The sequence below is a fragment of the Cervus canadensis genome, chromosome 5 (assembly GCF_019320065.1).
Source record: "Cervus canadensis isolate Bull #8, Minnesota chromosome 5, ASM1932006v1, whole genome shotgun sequence".
Classification (NCBI taxonomy): Eukaryota; Metazoa; Chordata; class Mammalia; order Artiodactyla; family Cervidae; genus Cervus; species Cervus canadensis.
The window spans coordinates 101,617,909-101,636,763 of record NC_057390.1 but is presented as its reverse complement, the minus strand read 5'-3'; the positions used below and the strand labels follow the sequence as shown (position 1 = coordinate 101,636,763).

The following is an 18,855-nucleotide window of genomic DNA, read 5'->3' as shown; positions in this document are numbered from 1 at the left end:
CATAAATTACCAATATAAGGAATGAAACAAGGGCTGTCACTACAGATGCTGCAGACAGCATAAGAATAATAAGGGACTACTGTGAACAACTCTACACACACAATTTTGACAATTTAGACTTAATGGCCTGTGTCCTAAAAAAAATACAAACTACCTCAACTTACCCAATAGGAAATAGATAATTTAAATATCCCTTTGACTATTAAGGAAATTGAATCTATAAGATTAAAACTCCCTAAAGAGAAACCTGTAGGCCAACTGGATTCACTGTAGAATTCTACCAAATATTTAAAGAAGAATTCACAGCACTTTTACACAATAGCTTCCAGAAAATAGAATGGGGAAGGAACACTTCCAAATCCATTTTTGGAAGCCTGTATTATCCTGATATCAAAGCCATACAAAGACTGTACCAAAAAAAAAAAAAAGAACAAAACAAAGCAAAAAAAAAAAAAAACTAAACTGACAGATCAATAGCCTTCATGAATACAGATGCAAACATCCTTTAAAAAATATTAGCAAATGCAATTCAGAAGTATATAAAAGGAATTACATACCATGACCATGTTCATTCCAGGAAGTAAGTCTGGTTCAATACTCAAAAATCAATCATTGTAATTCACCATATTAACAGGCAGAGGAAGAAAAGGTCATGTGAGCATATTAATGTAGGATGAACATTTGATAAAATCTGACATTGACAAGTGGAGAAGGAAATGGCAACCCACTCCAGTGTTCTTGCCTGGAGAATCGCAGGGACGGGTGAGCCTGGTGGGCTGCCGTCTATGGGGTCGCACAGAGTCGGACACGACTGAAGCGACTCAGCAGCAGCAGCAGACACTGACAAGAGGAAAGCTGATTCATGACAAAAACTCTCAGAAAAGAAGGGATAGAGAAGAACTGCCTCAACTTAACAAACAGCATCTACAAAGACCTGCAGCAAAGTGAAAGCGAAAGTTGCTGAGCTGTGTCCAACTCTTTGCGACCCCATGGACTATACAGTCCATGGAATTCTCCAAGCCAGAATACTGGAGTGGATAGCCTATCCCTTCTCTAGCAGATCTTCCCGACCCAGGAATCAAACTGAGGTCTCCTGCACTGCAGGCAGATTCTTTACCAGCTGAGCTAGGGGAAGCAAAAACCTACAGCAGACATCATACTTCACAGGAGGAGTTTGAATGTTTCCTCCCAAGAATGTTTCCTCCTTGGAAACAGGGCAAAGGTGTCCACTCTCTCATTCAATGTAGCACTAGAAGTCCTAGTTGATGTAATAAGAGAAAAAAAGGAATGAGAGGGCAGAAAGAAATAAAACCGTTCCATTTGCAAATGACATAGTTGTCTACATAGACAACTCCAAAGAATCTTTAAAAAAAAAAAAAAAACTCCTAAAACTAAAAAGTGCATTCAACAAAGTTACAGAAATAAAAACAAATATAAAAGAAAATGTATTGCTTTTCTACGTAGCAATAGCAATGGACACTTGAACACTGAAATTTTAAATATTGTACCATTTGTACACACATAAAAATAAAAGAAAAACTTTTAGATGTAAATCTAACAAGACATGCACAGCTCTTGAATCTCAAAAACTACAAAATACAGAGGAAAGAAATCAATAAGGTCTACATAAATGAAGAGACATATCATGTTCATAGATTGGAAGACTCAACATAGTAAAGATATTAATTCTCTGAAAATTAACAAACTAATTTTATACAACTCCTATGAAGATTTTGTATATATATTGACAAGATTATTCCAAAATTTATATGGAAACAAAGGAACTAGAATAGCTACAACAGTTTTTAAAAAAAGAATAAAGTGGGAGGGATGAGTCTGCCCAATTTTGATACTTGAATAGTTCTAGTAATCAATACAGTGTAAAACTGGTGGAGAGATGGACACAGATCAATGGAACAGCAGCAGACCCATATACACATGGCCAGCTGACTTCTGACAGAGGAACAGAACACTTCAGTGGTGGAAACACACTTCACAGCCTTTTCAATTAGTGGTACTGGGGCACCTGGATACCCACATACAGGCAGAAAACTAGCAAAAAGAATCTCAACTGAAAGAAGCCTCACTCCTGAAACAAACACTAACTCAGAACAGATCCCAGACTTACATGTAAAATATAGAAGATAAAACTTTCATGGAAAAAAAATAGGAGAAAATCTTCATGACGTCGGTCTGGCAAACAGTTCTTAGACTCAAAACCACAAGCCCTATCTATAAAAGGGAAAACTGACTAACCGGATTTCATTACAATTTAAAGCTTTTGCTCTGCAAAAGTCCTCATCACAAGGATGAAATAAAATTAACTACAGACTGGGAGAAAATCAACTAGTATCTAACAATCCAACTAGAACCTGAACAGAATACATGAACTGACATTTCACCAAAATGGAGATACAGATGGCAGACAAGCCCATGAAAAGATGTCCAATATCAGTGGCCATGCAGGTCAGTGGCCATTAGGGGAATGCAAATCAAAACCACCATGATATATCACTGCATACCCACCAGAATAGCTAAAATAAGAAACAGTGACAACAGCAAATGCTGGTAAGGATATGGAGAAACTAGATCACTCATACATTGCTGGTGGGAATGTAAAAAAATGTAAAGTGGTACAGACACTTCGGATAACAGTTTGGTAATATCTTAAACAATTAAACATGCGCTACAGTACGGCCCCATAATTGCACTCCTAGGCGTCCATCCAGGAAACTTATGTTCACACAAAACCTGTGCACAGACGTCCAGAGCGGTCTTGTGGGAGACATTTCAAAAGCCAGAAACAAATCACGTGTCTTTCAACAGGTGAACAGTTAGAGGCAATGGGCAGTAAAGAGAAACAAAGTACAAACGTGCGGCAATGTGACTCAGTCAGCCTCAGAGTCATCCTGGTGAACAGAGCCAGTCCCTAAGGCGTGATTCCATCAACCGATATTTAATGCTCCTGAAATGACAAAGTGATGGACGCGGGTGCTGGATCATGGTCATCAGGGATTAAGGGGCAGTGAGGCCGGAGGAAAGTGGAAGCGGGTACAGAAGGGCAACAGGGCGGGTCCTGGTTGGGATGGAGTTTCTGCGTCTTGACTGTGCCGGGGTCACACTCTGGTCGTGAAACCATGCTACAGCCTCACTGGATGGCACCTCAGCACCCTCTGTGCATACTGCAAATCTGTGATGAGTTCAAGATAAGATATTTAATTTTTTACGAGGGGATGTTAATAATAGCATCCAGCGCAGGAAGGTCATGGGACGATCACATTAGAAGAGCAGCCAGTGCCTAGGAGACTTCATGGAAGAGCCAACTTCACGCTTTCGTTCTCCCCTGCTCGCCCTTCCAGCCCCACCCACTTGTGTTCCACCAGAGGGCTCTGCACCCACGCTGCTTGCCAGGCCAGGGACCCAGAGAAGCATGGGAGTGAGCGCACCATCCCAGGGGGCCTCACCCCATGGGAGGAGCCACTCACGGAGACCGAACCCTGGCCACACGGGGGTCTCACTCGTGCCCCTGCTGTGCCCCTGCGTCAGTGTATTGCGGGGCTGGACAGGGGAAACACCAGGCCCCAGGACTGATCAGGAAATGGGAAGAAGGACCCTCTCATTTCCTGCCCATTCCCTGCCCCCACACTGCATTCACAGAACCAGGGCCCCAGACAGCAGGTGTGCGGAGGGGCCGGCAGGCAGAGAGGGCGGGTGGTGCTGGAGGCCCCCTCAGGGATGCCCCCCCTCAGACAGGAGGCTGCAGGACACCCAGGACACCCCCCGACCCCCCATGGGCTCAGCAGTGCCCTCCCCGGCTCCTGCCCCAGTCCAGGCTGCAGAGGGTCCGGGGCAGTGGGCAGCCCTGCCTTCAGCCATCTCAGTCCACAGTCCCTGCTGTCAGACCCAGGAGGCTGATGACCAACCGCAAGGAGTGAGAAAGGACCTACAGACAACTAACCTGGGCCCACCACACCACAGACACTGCAGACCCGGACTGGTAGCCGCGTGGACGCCCAGGATCAGTCAGGCGCCACCTGTGCCCATGGGGGCCGAGGGAGGTTCCCACTCCCCCGCTGGATTTCAGTCCCACAACACTCACTGCACGCTGGGAACTGGGGGCCAGGGATCATCAGAGGAGCCTGGAGTCTGAGCGCAGCCTGTTGCAGACTAACCTGTGTCCCCCAGATTCCTCTGTTGAAGCTCTGACTCCCAATGGGACTGTATCTGGAGATGGGATTCTTGGGAGGTAAATGGTTAAGCAAGGTCCTACGGATGGGCTTTAATTTAAAGGATTAATTTAATAGAACAGGGAGAGACACCAGACACCTGCATCTGCACACACAGAGAAGCGGCCCGGGAAGACACAGTGGGGAGGCAGCCGCCTACTGGCAGGAAGACACCCCACCTAAGGCAACCCCGTGGGCACCTTGATCTTGGACATCCAGCCTCCAAACTGAGACAGTGAACAGCTGCTGTTGTGGGCCCTGACCCCCATCTCAGGCATCTGTGCGGCACCCAAGCTAAGGGGAAGGTTCTGCAGGGGAAGTCCATCTGTGGAGCCAGCCAGGAGGGAAGCCCCTGGGACAAGAGCAGGGCAGAGAGGCCCTTAGGCAGAGAAACACAGACCCACATCCTATCATGCTGAAAGCAGCGGCCCCAGCACATGGGCTCTTATACCCTGGGAGAGAGAGGGAGCCACCAGCTGGAGTGATGAGGGCTCTGAGAGGGGCTCCCCAGAGAGGCTGAGGCCTGGAGAAAGCGGGGCACAGTGGGGCGGCCAGCCGGGTGAAGACAGGACACCCAGGGGCCTGTGCAGGCGGCCTGCGGGGGTCCGCAGGTTCCAGGTCTGTGTGACTCAGACGGGCTGTGGGCAGGGCAGGAAGTGGCCCATCCTGGCGGCCCCCCACCGCTCAGTCAAGGAGGACCTGCTCTCCGGCCTTTCCCCAGTCCAGGGACTGGGACTGGCGTTGGCTCCAGGCCTAGCAACACAACAGGACATTAGCAACCATTCTCACCTCCGTGTGAATTTGCAGCTCTGGGCTCACCAGCATGAAACAGGGTGAGGGGAGGCACCTGAAGTTCAACAGGAAGGCAGAGTCCAATGCCCAGCTGCCCCACCCGCCTGAACAGCTGCAGGTATATCCACCAGCCACAGGCAAAGACTCCCACTCCCACCAGGCATGAACTTGACCTCCTGTGACCTCTGCAGGCACACCTGGCACAAGATACATGGATAGATGAGCAGTTGCTCCCTGCCACCTCTGCAGAGGGAGGGCTTCCCTGGTGGCTCAGATGGCAAAGCATCTGCCTTCAATGCAGGAGACCCAGGTTCAATCCCTGGGTCAGGAAGATCCCCTGGAGAAGGAAATGGCAACCCACTCCACTATTCTTGCTTGGAGAATTTCAAGGACAGAGGAGCCTGGCAGGCTACAGTCCATGGGGTTGCAAAGAGTCGGACACAACTGAGCGACTACCGCACCTCTACAGAGGCACACCGCGATCAGCATGCTGAGGGCACCAGCTGCAACAGTCCCAGGGGCCCAGCACTCAAGACCCCGCAGTGCAGCAGAGCGGAGCTCCGGGCCTGAGTCTGGCAGCCTGCACTCCCTGTCCTGCCAGGATCACCAGGCCTTTAGAGCTGGGTGGAGGGGGCTCTCCTTCAACACATGGGGTGGCATCTGCAGGCAGCAGCCAGGAAGGGCCTGGTTCTGGCTCCCCACAGCCCTTCAGGAGGGTGTGAAAAACCCTAAATCATAGGAAGAAGGGGGAGGGGAGCCAGGAGAGCAGAGACACTGAGAGGTGAGCAGTAGAATGAGCCGCCCTCAGCGGACACCCAGCCGGCAGGGGTGCAGACAGAGGGAGGCGGGGAACCCCATACCCTGCCTCTGGCGCCAGCACGGGGCTAGCAGCCCAGTAGGGCCACTGGCAGGAAGCAGGCACCTGGGAGCCAGGCAGACACAGCGGCCAAGCCTGTTCTGAATTATCAGCAATGCCTCAGGGATGCTGCCTGGGGGGAGTTTAAAGATGTGGTCCCCAACAGCCTCCCTCTGCTGCTCCAGGGGCCGCTGGTCAGAACTCAGGCCCCTCCCCGTCCCAGCGATTCCCAGCCTCAGGTGGGGATAGAAGAGAAGGTCCAGCAAACCCCCAACCTGAGCAGGCACCAGAGACCCCGCCTGCAGGACCACATCACGGAACAGAGGAAGAGCCCACACAGGGCAGCTCCGGCCCAAACGTAAGCTCTAGAGCCCGAGGTCACAAGCCGAGGTCAGTCCACCTCCAGACCCAGTGTCACTCATGGTGTCTCTGGTCACCTGGGGCTAGGCACGGTGCCCTTGGCTCCCACACGTGGGCACAGGCTCACTGCTCACCTTGGCCCTCACCTGCTGGAGCCCTCCTCACCCAGGGCCCGGCCTCCCGGGACCACATTCCCACGCCCTCTGACAGCAGCCCCAGCCAGGCGCCCGGTGCTCGGGAGGCAGGGCAAGGCGTGGACACAGACATCCCTCCCTAGGCAACACAGGAGGCTCAGGCCAGCGACAGGAGACCCTGAGTTCTAATTACATGTCCTGGAAAGAAATCCCAGCTTAATTTGGAGTAAAATGAGATGCTGTGGTTAGAACTGTCCGCAGGGAGCTACCTGCCCGAGCTGGGATAGACCTCTCCTCCCCCAAGGGAAGCTCCAGGCTGGGCCATAACTGGTGGGGGACTCTGGGCCCAAGTCCTCATGGTCTGAGAGGACCCTGCCCGATTCCCAGCTGCAATCAACCCCTGGGGACCAAAGGCTGGTCTGGGGGCTCCCTTGGGGATGGGGAGGGCAAAGGTGCAGGGGTGGGCACGGCAGCAGTTAGGACAGGTGGGCAACGTGGGTGCCACACTCGGGGGCCAGCAAGTTTCCTGAGGACAACCAAGTGGCAGTGCTTCCCACAGCCCAGCCCAGCCCAGTCCCACACTACCTCCTGGGCACTGCTCCCCATGGTCAGCAGCCCACCCCCCAGGTCAGCCCCTGCACCCAGAGCCCCAAGCAGCCCCCATGGCCTCCCAGCATCTTTGCCCCCTGCCCCCTCCCAGGTTCAGGACGCCCAAGCCCCTCCCACTTGCTGCTCTGCTCAAGGTCCTTCTTAAGGACTTCCCCTGAACCCCATGAAGGGGAACTTCACCCCCACGGCCCGGCTTCCTGCTCGTCACTGCACTTCACACCCACATGGACAGGCTGCTTGTCGCCTGCGTCCCCGGGAAATGCAGCCTCCATGTCCATTGCTGTGTCCCCAGCAACCAGGGCACTTGACAGATACCTTCCACACGAACGAGGGGATGGGCAGTCAGCCAGAGGGTCAACGGGGAGAGACGGGAAGGTGACCAGCCAGGGGAGCCCAGAAGAAGGCAAGAGGCCGGGCAGAGGGCATCCTCACTCACTCTGCCTGCAAGCCTGTCCTTCCATCGCGGCCCACCTGCGACCCACGCCAGCCTCAGCTGATGGGCATGCAGAGCACCAGAGGATGGCTCTCGCCCCATCCCTGCTTTCTCATCTGACAACCCAGCACATGCACTCAGCTCGACCTCTGGTGTACTGAAATCACAGAGAGATGAGCATGGACTCCAGGGTCCCAGCCGCCCTCGTCCACCCAGACGTCACTCCAGCACGCCGGCTGCACCACTGCTGTTCTGCCTCCTGGGCCAGGCTGTGGCCCCCGCCTGATTAAACCCTCTGCCCCTCCTCTCCCTCCCACCACTGCCCAGTTCTCTGCCCGGCTTTGCTGAAAAACTCCCCTGAAGGTGGATGAGCTGCCCTGGGTGCCCACCACAGACCCTCTGGGCCTACAGGCGCCTCCATGCAGGCCATCTGCGAGGACCCTTCACCTGCAGGCTGCCTGTCACTGCACTCAGCGGTCCATCCTCCCCGCACTCCTGCTCAAGAAGGACATGCTCTTCCTTCCTAAAACACTGTCCCCACCCACCTCACTGGCCAGTCCCAACCTACCAGCTCTGGAGTCCCCAGGCTCACCCACGGACAGCTTCTTCTCCAGACCCCACCCCTGGGGGTCCTGTCTGATCTCGAGCTCTAAAGGCCACGGAGACACCTGTGTTCTGGTACTGACCCCGTCAGCCACGGCCTCTCGCCAAATACCTAGCAGGCTCAGCCCCTTACTACTGAGCCTACACCAAACCGCAGCCGTCCAGACCACACCGTGTTCTCCTGAACCCCGTTCCTACATGGGAAAATGAAGCCTGTACTGTCAGTGAGGAGTGGTCTCCACAGCACACCCACCCCCAAGCCCCACGATGTGGCCATGAGCCTGTGCCCTCAGCCCTTGCTGAGCCTCTGGACGCCTAGAGGAAATAGAGCGGGCCAGGGGGACCAGGTACCCTGAGAATGCAGCCCGCAGGGCAGGGACTGGGGGTCTTGTTCACTGCTGTATCCTCAGCTCTGATTCTGAGTAAACAGCGATCAAAGGACAACCAGTGGGCAGGGCAGCACCAGACGAGAGCAGCTCACGTGGCTGGAAGTGTGCAGACTGGGGACTGCAGCCAGGACAGCCCCGCCCCGCTCCGTGGGCAGGACGGGTGCTGTATCGCTCTCCCCCCGCAAGGCCAAGGCTGTGCCCAGGCATAGTTTACAGATGAGTGTATGAGGTTAAGAGGCTTCCCCGATGCAGGGTAGGGTCACAGTCCCATCCAGGGCACCTCCCACGCCCCGCATGCCAGCCCCAGAAGCAGAAGCAAGCCCAGTTGGCCTCGGGGACAAGTCAAGCTTCACCAGGCAACACGGCCTTCCCTGTTCACCATGGGGCTTCCAGCCCTCTGAGTACCAATTAAGTAAATGCTAATTAAAAACAACACAGTAACGAGAAACAGTGCCCCCATGGCTCCCCACAGGCGCCTCAGCTCAGGAGGGTTAGGGCTCTTCTGTGGATTCCCCAGGCCCAGGACTCACCCCAAAAACAGACAAGGCCTCCTTCTATCATGCACCACACATACACATATGTACACAAACGTGCATACACAGCTCTGCACATTCATACATACACATGGGTGCTCAGTTGCATGTGTGTATACATACATACATGTGTGCACAGTCACATGTATACACATGTGCACATGTGTGTCTGAATAGATGCACATGCACACATACAAGTGCATGCGCACACGCACACATGTAAATGCACATGTGTGTACACATACATGCATGAACAGATGCACATGTGTGCGCGGATGTGCACATGCACAAATATACATGTATGCACTGCTGCACACGTGTACGCATATACATGTGCGTGCATGCACACACATGCAGTGCAGGTGTATATGTGTGCACACATGCATACATACACATGTACACACATTGCCAGTCCCCAGGTGCTGCAAGCAAGAGCAGCAGAGCAACTCCCCCACATGACTCTGGGCAGCATGTGAGCCCCCATGGCACACAGACCACCTTCCCCATCTGGGGGCTTCCCTCCCAACCCAGAACAATCCCTGCAAACAAGGTGCAGAGAGAGGGAGCCTGGAAACCATCGGTGCCAACTCCCAGCCCTCCTCTCACAGTGAGAGCAGAGACTCCATGGCCCATACGAGAGGCGCAGAACAAACAGAAAGAGAAAGGCAAAGGAAGAATGAGAGAGAGAAAGCAAAAGACAGAGAAGGAGAAACATCGAGAGGTAAACAAATAGAGAAGATGAAGACGAGGTAAAAAAGCAGAAATGCAGAGCTTAGAAATGGGGAGACAAAGACCAAGAGATTAAGACAGGGAGAGGGGGAGAGAGAGACACACAGTGGGAGGGCGGGCGGGTTAGAGGCTCACGTGAAGGTAGGAGAGAGGAGAGGCAGAGACAGATGGAATGAGGGCAGGGTCTCTGAGGCAAAGCTGGGGGCAGAGTTACAGTCTCGGGACCCTTGGGATCCCCCTGCTGGGGCTCCAGGAAGGTGAGCCGTCCTATTCTCTCCTGTGCCCAGGAGTGTGGTCAACAGGCAAGAGAAAGCAGCTGCCCTTGGAGGTCTCCCAGCCCTCACGGGGGGACCAGGCTCCCTGAACCTGGAATCAGGATATGTTTGTTGGAAGACTCGGGGGTCCTGCCAAGGGGTTGGCATGGACCTCCCTGCCTTGCTCCCAGCAGCCCAAACAGCACCACGGACAGCACCCCCAGAGGCCAGTCCCACCACCCTCACCAGCTCCCAGCTGGCTCAAGCACAGAGCACCCGAGCTTCAATAGCCCATTAATTCAGAAGACACTCCCTGACCCTCCTGGGGGCCCGCCCTAAGCTATGCTCTGGGGACACTCTAAAAAATAATACGTTCATATCCTCAGGGACACAGGTCTAGAGGGAGAGAGATGTAAACAGCCAGTGACACTTCTCGACAGCCCACACAGCGCCCAATGGACTGCAGGGCATACCCTGCCCTCCAAGGGCCCACACTCACCACCACGCCCCATCAGTGGGATCTTAGAGGGCTCTCTGTACAAACCCCCATGGCAACCTGCCCTCAGGCAGCAGACGGATGTGGACGGTGAGCACCACACGGCAGGATGGCACAACTCCCAACAAAAGGCTCCCTGCTCCCTTCCCTCCTTGGTCATTAGGAAAAATGGAACAGATTAGAAAGTTGCCCAGCCTATTATATCCAATTTCAGTGGTGCCCATCTCATCAAAGCCAGTGACAGGCTGGTGCCATCCACAAAGACGGCATGAGGCCCACCGGCCCCTCGGTCATCTCCAGGGAGAGACCCTCTGAAAGCGAGGCACCTCGATTCTGGCCTGTGCTGGGCATGCCACGGGCACTGCTGGAGCCATCAGCAGCCGTGCAAGCAGACAAGAGAGCTGGCCTCTGAGGCCGGGGTCGGGGACGGGGCGGGGCTTGCACTGAAGGTCTTGTCTGGGAGCCCAGAGGTCACGTGGCCAAGTCTGTTTATCCTCACGTGTGGCACAGGAGCCCTGGCCAAGCCACCTGTCCCTTGAAAGAGCTCTGGGCCACAGCGGGGCTCCCAGCAAGGAGGCTCCAGGAGGAGCAGCTGCAGGCCCAGGGGTGGGGCCTCTGGGACCTGGACTGTGCAAGCAGGTTTCTGGAGCAAACCCCAGGTGCTTACCCCCACTCCAGCCGGAGGCGGAGGGCAGCCCAGAGCTGGGGCAATGGCAGCTCAACCTCAGAACAGGGCAGAGGCCCTGAATACCATCCGGCAGGTGAAGAGACTGAGGCCCCGAAGGCTGGGGGCCCTGTGATGAGGAGACAGGCTTTCTGCCCACTCTCCTCCCCCTCCCGGCCCAGGCTCAGGCGACTTTCTGGATCTCCTGGATTGTTTGGGAACCACAAGCTGGTGATTATTAGAGTCTATCTGAGAAGGAAAGTGGGGGATGGAACACTGATTAAGCACCTTCCTGGAACCAGAAGCTGTGCCTACAGAGGCACAGCCTCACCAAAGCACAGCTCCAGGAGCACGTGTCCATGAACCCTTCAGGCAGGAGACTCGGACGCACACATGTGTCCCCCAGGTCACGGGGTGAAAGAGGCCAGGCTGCAGCCCAGGATTTACAAAATCAGGCCCAGTGCCTTCCCTGCCCTGCGGACCTGACCACAGCACCAGCAGCTCCACAAGCAAGCTCTGCCGAGGACAAATCTCCTCGACAGCCCCTCAGCCAAGATCACAGCCCAGGCTCTTCCCAGGGAAGAACAATGCCTGTCCACCCATGAAGACCACCAAGAAGCAACGGCCCCCAGTGTGGACAATGCTGCCCGAACCCACTCCACGCGCAGGGCACCCCGGCCCAGCACCTACCCCGTGAGGACCACCACGAAGTCCATGACGTTCCAGCCGTTCCGCAGGTAGGAGCCCTTGTGAAAGACAAAGCCCAGTGCGATGATCTTGATCCCAGCCTCGAAGCAGAAGATGCCGATGAAGTAGGGCTCTGTGTCATCCTGAGGAGAAGCACAGAGCAAGGTCACCACCCCCCAGACGCACTGGCGAGGACCCCCAGCCCTGCCATGACACCCACCGACTCAGTCCTTTCAGCACGGGCCTGGGTGCTCTGTGCCAGGCTCCCCTAACACACAGGTGGCCCTGTCCCCACGGCCAGGGACACCCAGTCATGTGAGGAGGGGCTCCCCCCTGACACCCTACTGCAGACTGAGCAATACTGCCAATAACAATATGTGAGGGGCTTCCTGCAATCACCAGGGCAATCCTCTTATACCATCCCACAGGCACTGATCACTGCTGTCATCCCCATCCACGGGGGAGCTGAGGCACAGAGCGATCAAGGAACTGGGCCAGAGACTCGCAGCTTATGAGAGGCAGAGCCAGATTCCAAGCCAGAGGTGACCTGGGTCTGACCCTGGGCTCGAACCACGGCAGGGACCATGCCCAGCTCCCTGGAGCACAGCCCAGGACCCGCTCGCTCACTCAGTACACACCTGCTGCATATTCAAAACACACACGTTCTGGTGCGAGCAAACACGGTGGGCCTCAGGGAGCCCCTGGAGGGCAAGGCATCCAGCTGGGTGACCAAGACAGGAGTTCTGGGTGGAGACAACAGACGGCAGCACCGGGACGGGGAGCAGGCCCGCGGGTGCCAAGGCCCACGTGGGGATGGGCTGTGGGGACTCGGGGAGCACTGGGACGTCACATGCTGGGGGCAGGGGCAGACAGAGCCTCTGTGCAGGTGACCCCAGGAGCGGGACCGAGGGGGCACTGGAGGAGGAGGGTCAGCAAGGGAAACAGCCCGAGCGCAGACCACGGACACAAGAGGACAAAGAGGAGGCAGGCAGGTCCTGCTCTCAGGACTGTGAGACCTGCCACCCAGAGGCTGCTCTGCCAGGGAGAGGCCTGGCCTCAGGACCCAGGGAGGGGACAGCCAGGCTGACTCTTGTGGGGGCTGCTTGTTCCCACTGCGGACCAGCAGCCTGTGCCTTCCTCGCCCAAGGAGCCTGGCCTCCAGGGCTCTCCCGTCCGACCTGGGGAACCCTCAGCCTGGCCTCCTGGCCCATGGCTGCTGGTAGCAGCATGAGGCAGAAGCTGCTGCCTCCAGGGACCAGACAGTGGAGCGTCCATCACAGCCCAGCTCCCCCATCCTACTGTCCTGTTGCTGACTCATGAGGATATTCCCTCCCCAGTGCTTCTGGTCTGGTTCAGTCAGAGGGTCCCCTTTCCCCAAGAGAAGAGGCTGCCAACCACCTACTCTGAATAAACACAGGGCCCCAGCAAACATGTTCAGAGAAACTCTGGTGTCACAGGAGAAGAGCTGGCCAACATGAGGAGATGGAGTGGGGCCCCTTCCCAGACCCCTTGCTCCCAGCCCCACCCCTGACCACACTCAGCAAGGGCTGGCTCGGGGGAGGGGTGAGACTGTGAGCTGGGGGCTCCAGCTAAAGGCCAAGTGGGAAGTTGACAGGTGGGTGGGAAGCAGAGCTGCGGAGGCCCCACTCCAGGGCAGGCGCCTCTGCACACGAAGCCCCTCCCAGCCTCTGGCAGCAGCACCAGCCTCCAGACCTGATCTGGGACCACCACTGTACCTGCTCCCCAGGCCCTCTGTGTTCAGCCTCCATCCATCTCAGGGCCACCAGGCCTTGTGGGGGTGAGCACATTCTGCTCAACCCTCAACCCTTACAAGTGTACAGACCCCCATCACCACAAAGCAAACTGTCCCTTACCTGTGAGGCTGGATGCACACTGGCCTACTCAAGCCTGCTTCCCAGGAGGAAGGCCCGAGTCTGACTGCCATTCACAGGCCTCCCTGCCCCTGCCACCCTCAGCCTGTTTCCCTCTGGCCCCACCCCTGCCACACCCTGTGGCCTGGCATTCGAGGCTCCCTGCCAGAAACCCGTTTCCTCTCACTTTCACCCTCTTCTCCAGCCTTCAGAATGGGCACCCACCACCAAGCTCACAGCAGACCAGGGGCCCCATCACCAGCAGAAACCTGGGGCCCAAAGAGGGCAGGTGAGCCTGTCTAGCTCCATGTCTGGACAGGAGTCACCCACGGGGACCACCCTCCACTCTGTCAGTATGCCCTGCACAACCCTCCCCCTCCGAACCCACAACTGAAACCCCTCAGCAGTTCTTGTGCCTGGAGAAACAGCCTACCCACAAACCCCCATCTCCTGGCTGACCACCCCGGCTGTCACTTCTCTGCCTTCTCGAGGTGCCCACCCAAAGTAGAGCATCCCCAGGGCAGCCTACTCTGTCTCCTCTGCTTCACCCCTTGGCCTGAAGTTCAAGGCCCACGCCAAGCACAGAACAGGCTCTGCTTCATCAATGCTTATCTCTGCTGAAGTAAAGGAAAGAAGTTTGGAAGAACAGTCTCTTGCCAGGATGTGGAGAAAAGGGTTCAGCCTCTGGAAGGCTGGTGCCCCCAGAAGTGTCTCTTTCTTCAGGGACCCCAGGACTGCAGCACCCTCCAGCCCCTGCGTGTGCTTTCCTTCTCTCTGCTCTGAAGCTCAGTCTCTCAGGCCCCAGTGAGCCCACATCAAGCCTGGGCAGAGAGGCCAGGGCAGCTGGGACGCTGGGGGCTAGGAGACATAGCCTCACCTTCAGAATGGGGCCTGCCTCCTCAAGCAGCACCCTGCCTCTGCCCCAGCCCCTCCAGATACCCTGACCTAGCACCCTGGTTCCCGTGGGCTCAGTGCTTCAACAGGGGAAACATGGGGTCTGGGAGCTCCTGGCAGGAGCGGGTGAGAACTATGTTTGGGAAGAAAGCCTGGGAAGGAGTGCATCCATAGGAAGCAAAGGCCCCACAGGGAAGGCGACCCAAGCAGAGCCAGAGAGGGAGACAACCAGGGCTGCACCTGGGCCAGAGCCCACCACAGCCCTGGAGGGAAAGGGGCAGCCTGGCATTCCAGACCCTGGGCCATCGTGAAGGCCCCTCTCAGGTGCCAGCATCAGCTCTTGGTTTCTTAGGTCACGGCTAAGTCCGCGTGGGCAGGACAGGCGTAGGCTTGGCTAGTGTCACTGGGCAGAGCAGCTGCTGGCTAAAATGCCCTCCCTCAAGCCACCGGCCCCCAGCAGGGGCTGAGCGGGCTGTCCCACTCCTCCTGACCATTGAGGGAAGTGTTAGCTGCCCAGACAACCCAGCCCGAGGAAGCTGCCCCGTGACGGGTCCTGAAGGGTCGCAGAGTCAGACAAGCTGCCGCCGCCGCACGCCCTGCCCTCAGGCCCGCCGCCACAGCACTCACCAGCCGCTCAGACATGGGCGTCTTGTCTCCGTCTGGGAGGTGCTGCTCCAGCGCCAGCACGATACAGTTGGCGATGATGGTGGCCAGAATCATGTACTCAAACGGAGTGCGTGGGTTAAGGACTAGCCAGGAGGCGCCAAAGAGGAGAGGCGAGGAGGCCAAGGCCGGCAGCGCGCAGTGCAGCAGCCGAGCCCGGCCGCCTCCAGAGGGCCTGAGAATGACCAGGTCCGGGGCCCACCCCACCCTTCCCTCCCCCCTCGGGGCGCCGCGAGGGCCGCCTCCGCAGTCGCAGCCGCCAGCCCCTCAGCACGTCCCCGCGGCCGTCAGAACCACGGACAGCGCCCCTGCGCGGCTCCGCCCGACTCCCAGCACCTCAGCACGTCCCCGCGGCCGTCAGCACCACGGACAGCGCTCCCTCCGCGGCTCCGCCCGATACCCGCGCCCCGAGAGAGGGGGCCGTGCGCCCCCCGCGCGCGGCGGGAGGAAGGACCCAGCGCAGGCGCACACTACCTCAAGACACGCAGCCACATGTACCTACACAGGCACGTGAACACCCATGTACCGAGAGTCCCGAGCGCACGCACGCGCAGCACCGGGTTCACGCTCTGCCCTCACACACTCAGGCACCTGCAGTCAGGCGCGCGCACGGGCTCGCCTCCACCCGGCGCTCACACCTACACGGACACCGATTCGCCCTCGGGTGCCCTCCAAGCTGGCCACGCGCTCTGCGCCGGCATCGACGGAGAGAAGGGACGAGCCCAGGGGCAGGGGGCTCCGCCCAGCGCCCACCCCGCTCCCGCGGCCGCCGCCACCACGACCACACACACACACACAGAGAGAGAAACAAAAACACGCACGCACACGCGGCGCGCCGAGAGGGCCCGGAATCCGCCCCGCCCCCTCCCCGCCGAGCGACCCGATGCGCCTCTCCCCGGGGCGCACCCTCCTCCAGCCCGGGGAAAGATGGCCACTGGGCGCAGCATGCTGCCGGCCCCCTCCCAAGCCCCCAGCCCAGGCCGCCCCTCTTAGACCCCGCAAGGCGCAGACGCCGGACGCCGCGCCCCGTCCCCGTTCCCGCGACCTCGGGCGGCCCCTGGCCCCAACCCGGCCCGGCACCCGGCAGGATATGGCCACTCGGTGATGCGCTTGGCGTATTTGCGGACGACGTTGTCCTCGCTGAAGACGAAGAGCGAGCGGTTGACGGTGAAGCAGTTCTGCTTGACCGGGATGGGGTTGTACAGCGCCATGGTCCGCGCGCGTTGCGCGATCGACTGCTTGTAGAGGACCCGCTGGCCCGGCTGCAGCCCCCCGGGGCCCGGGCCTCCCGCCCCGCCGGCCCCGCCGCCCCGCGCCCGCTCCCCGCCGCCGGGGCCCCCATAGCGGCTGCCCAGCTCGTCCCCGAAGCGGACCATGGCTCCCGGGCGCTGAGCGCATCCCCCGGCCCGGCGGCCCCGCGGGGATCGGAAGGCGCGAGGCTCGCCCGGCGCTCTAGCGGAGCAGCCGCGGAGCCGCCGGACCCTCACCACACCTCGCCCGCCAGGCAGCCGCCGCACCCGACTCAGCCGCCCGCGCCACGCCCTATATGGGGCCGGTCACATGGAGGCGCCAGGCCAATCCGCGCCCGCCCCGCCCGCCCGGATCGCGCCCGCCCCGCCCCCAGCTGGCCGCCCCCGCCCTGTCCCCTAGCCCCATCCAGCCGCCGGCCCCCGGGACCGCGCCTCGGCCCCCGAGTCCTCCCGGCTGCGCGAGAGCGGTGAGTGTGCGCCCTCGGCGCGTCCCGCCTCGCTCCTGGCCGGCAGTTGACCAGATGCTGAACTGGGCAGCTGAGACGAGGAGCTGGGCGGGGCTGAGAGTCCTCGACGGCGAGCTGAGCGGCGCAAACGACACCCCCCGCCCCCCACACACCGGAGGCATCGCCAGCTCCGAGATGCTGTCGCCCAAAGTGGGGTGAGGGAGCCCCTTGCTCCCCAGGTTTTCCACACCTCACTCCTCCCAGCGGCCACATCGCCCACTCCCCTCCCCCTCGCTGCGACCACCGGGCTCTTCCAAGAAGACGTTGACTCCCAGGTTCTCTCCTGCCTTCATTTCGGGGTCTTCGGCGTCAAGAGAGAGGATGCCGTCAACTCCTGGTCTCGGGTTTTCAGAATGCACAGCCCTCTCCTGGGCTCCTCCTCCCTCAATCATGTCCTAGACCTTCCCATCAACACACACTGAATCAGCTCCAAAACCTCAATTCAGAGATTTCTGTGTTCCACCATTCCCTCAATAAAAATTTAAAGAGAGCTTGTTGTATGCTATTCAGCCAACATCTCCACCAAGCACTATTAGATGCCAGGCGCTAAGCTCCCGGCTCTGCCTTTAGGGAGCAGACATTCTTATACAAGGGTAGTGTTCTCACAGGGCTTATTTGTGCCCAGCCCTGTTCTCCTGGATTCACATACTATTTGCTCATCTGGACCTCACAATGTTCAAGTAAGAAGCCTTTCCCAAATCAGCGACAGAGGAGGTAAGCCAAGCATCCCTTCCACCAGCACACAAACAGCCAGTCAGCACCAGCACAGCATCGCCAGCAGGGCTGTGAAAACAGAACAGGAGTCAGGGAAGACAACTTTCAGGAAATGGTCTTTGAGTGGACCTGAATGTAGAATGAGACAGGACACTGAGTGCAGAGACTCTGGGATGGCAATATCGGGGCCAGGCAGACTGAGGTCTGGCCTCTGGCTGCCGTTTTTAGTGTGATGGGAAGTCAGAGGAGAGTTTGGAACAGACAAGTTGTCGTTTGACTCCTTCTCTGAAAGGGTCCCTCTGGCTGCTCGGTGGGGACCAGATTGCAGGCTTCGGTGTGTGCATCCCCGGGGGTGTGTCCAGAGGCTAGCAGCCCAGCCCCCGGTGTCAGTGACTATGCAGCACAGTTCTAACCTCACTTCGTCAGAAGTCAGAAAGTGCGCCATTTCAGGGACACAGATTCCTCCCATCTCTCTTCCCTCCTATGGTCACCATGTACACCTTTTATCCTCAAGCTTGTCACCTCATGGCCCAAGTTGGCTGCCATAGCCCAAGGCATCATGTCTTTATACCTCTGTCTCAGACAGGAAGGAACAAGCATGTGTAAAAAGGACTTTTTTTTAAGTATAGTTGATTCATAAAGTTGTGTTAATTTCTGGTGTACAACAGAGTGCTTCATTTATATCTATATATAATAAATAGTTCACATCTGCTAAACCCAAACTCCCAACCCGTCCCTCTCCTACCTTCCACTGGCAACCACAAATCTATTCTCTATGTCTATGAGACTGTATCTTTTTCATAGAGAAGTTCATTTGTATCATATTTCAGATTCCACATATAAGTGATATCATGTGATATTTCTCTTTCTCTGTCTGACTTAGAATGATAACTTCCAGGTTCATCCACACCGCTGCAAATGGCAGTATGTAGTTTTCACGACTGAGTAGTATTCCATTATATTTTCTGTTTCACGATGGAGGAGTAGAAGGACATGTGCTCATCTTTTCCTGAAAAAACACCAGAATTGCAACTCGCTGCTGAACAACCATCGGCAGGAGAATGTTGGATCCCACCAAAAAGAGACACCGCACAACCAAGGACAAAGGAGAAGCTGCCACAAGATGGTAGGAGGGACACAATCACATTTAAAATCAAATCTCATACCCGCCAGAGATGCTTGGAGGGTGCAA

The 18,855-nt window shown here is 57.2% G+C and overlaps 1 protein-coding gene across 9 annotated transcripts in view; it reads right to left on the bottom strand.

Moving 5' to 3' along the window:
* CACNA1B (calcium voltage-gated channel subunit alpha1 B) overlaps positions 1-16,686 on the bottom strand; it is a 205,581-nt gene extending 188,895 nt beyond the window's left edge. For 8 of the 9 annotated variants that reach the window (XM_043470320.1, XM_043470322.1, XM_043470323.1 and 5 more), the window contains exons 1-3: positions 16,286-16,662; positions 15,158-15,263; positions 11,769-11,908 (exon numbers count right to left, since the gene is read on the bottom strand). In XM_043470320.1, the coding sequence (XP_043326255.1) occupies positions 11,769-11,908; positions 15,158-15,263; positions 16,286-16,569 (530 nt within the window). In that variant the 5' untranslated portion in view covers positions 16,570-16,662. Of the gene's footprint in view, positions 1-11,768; positions 11,909-15,157; positions 15,264-16,285 lie in introns of all 9 variants that reach the window. The other variant, XM_043470327.1, reaches the window with a different exon arrangement.
* Positions 16,687-18,855: the final 2,169 nt, after the last annotated feature.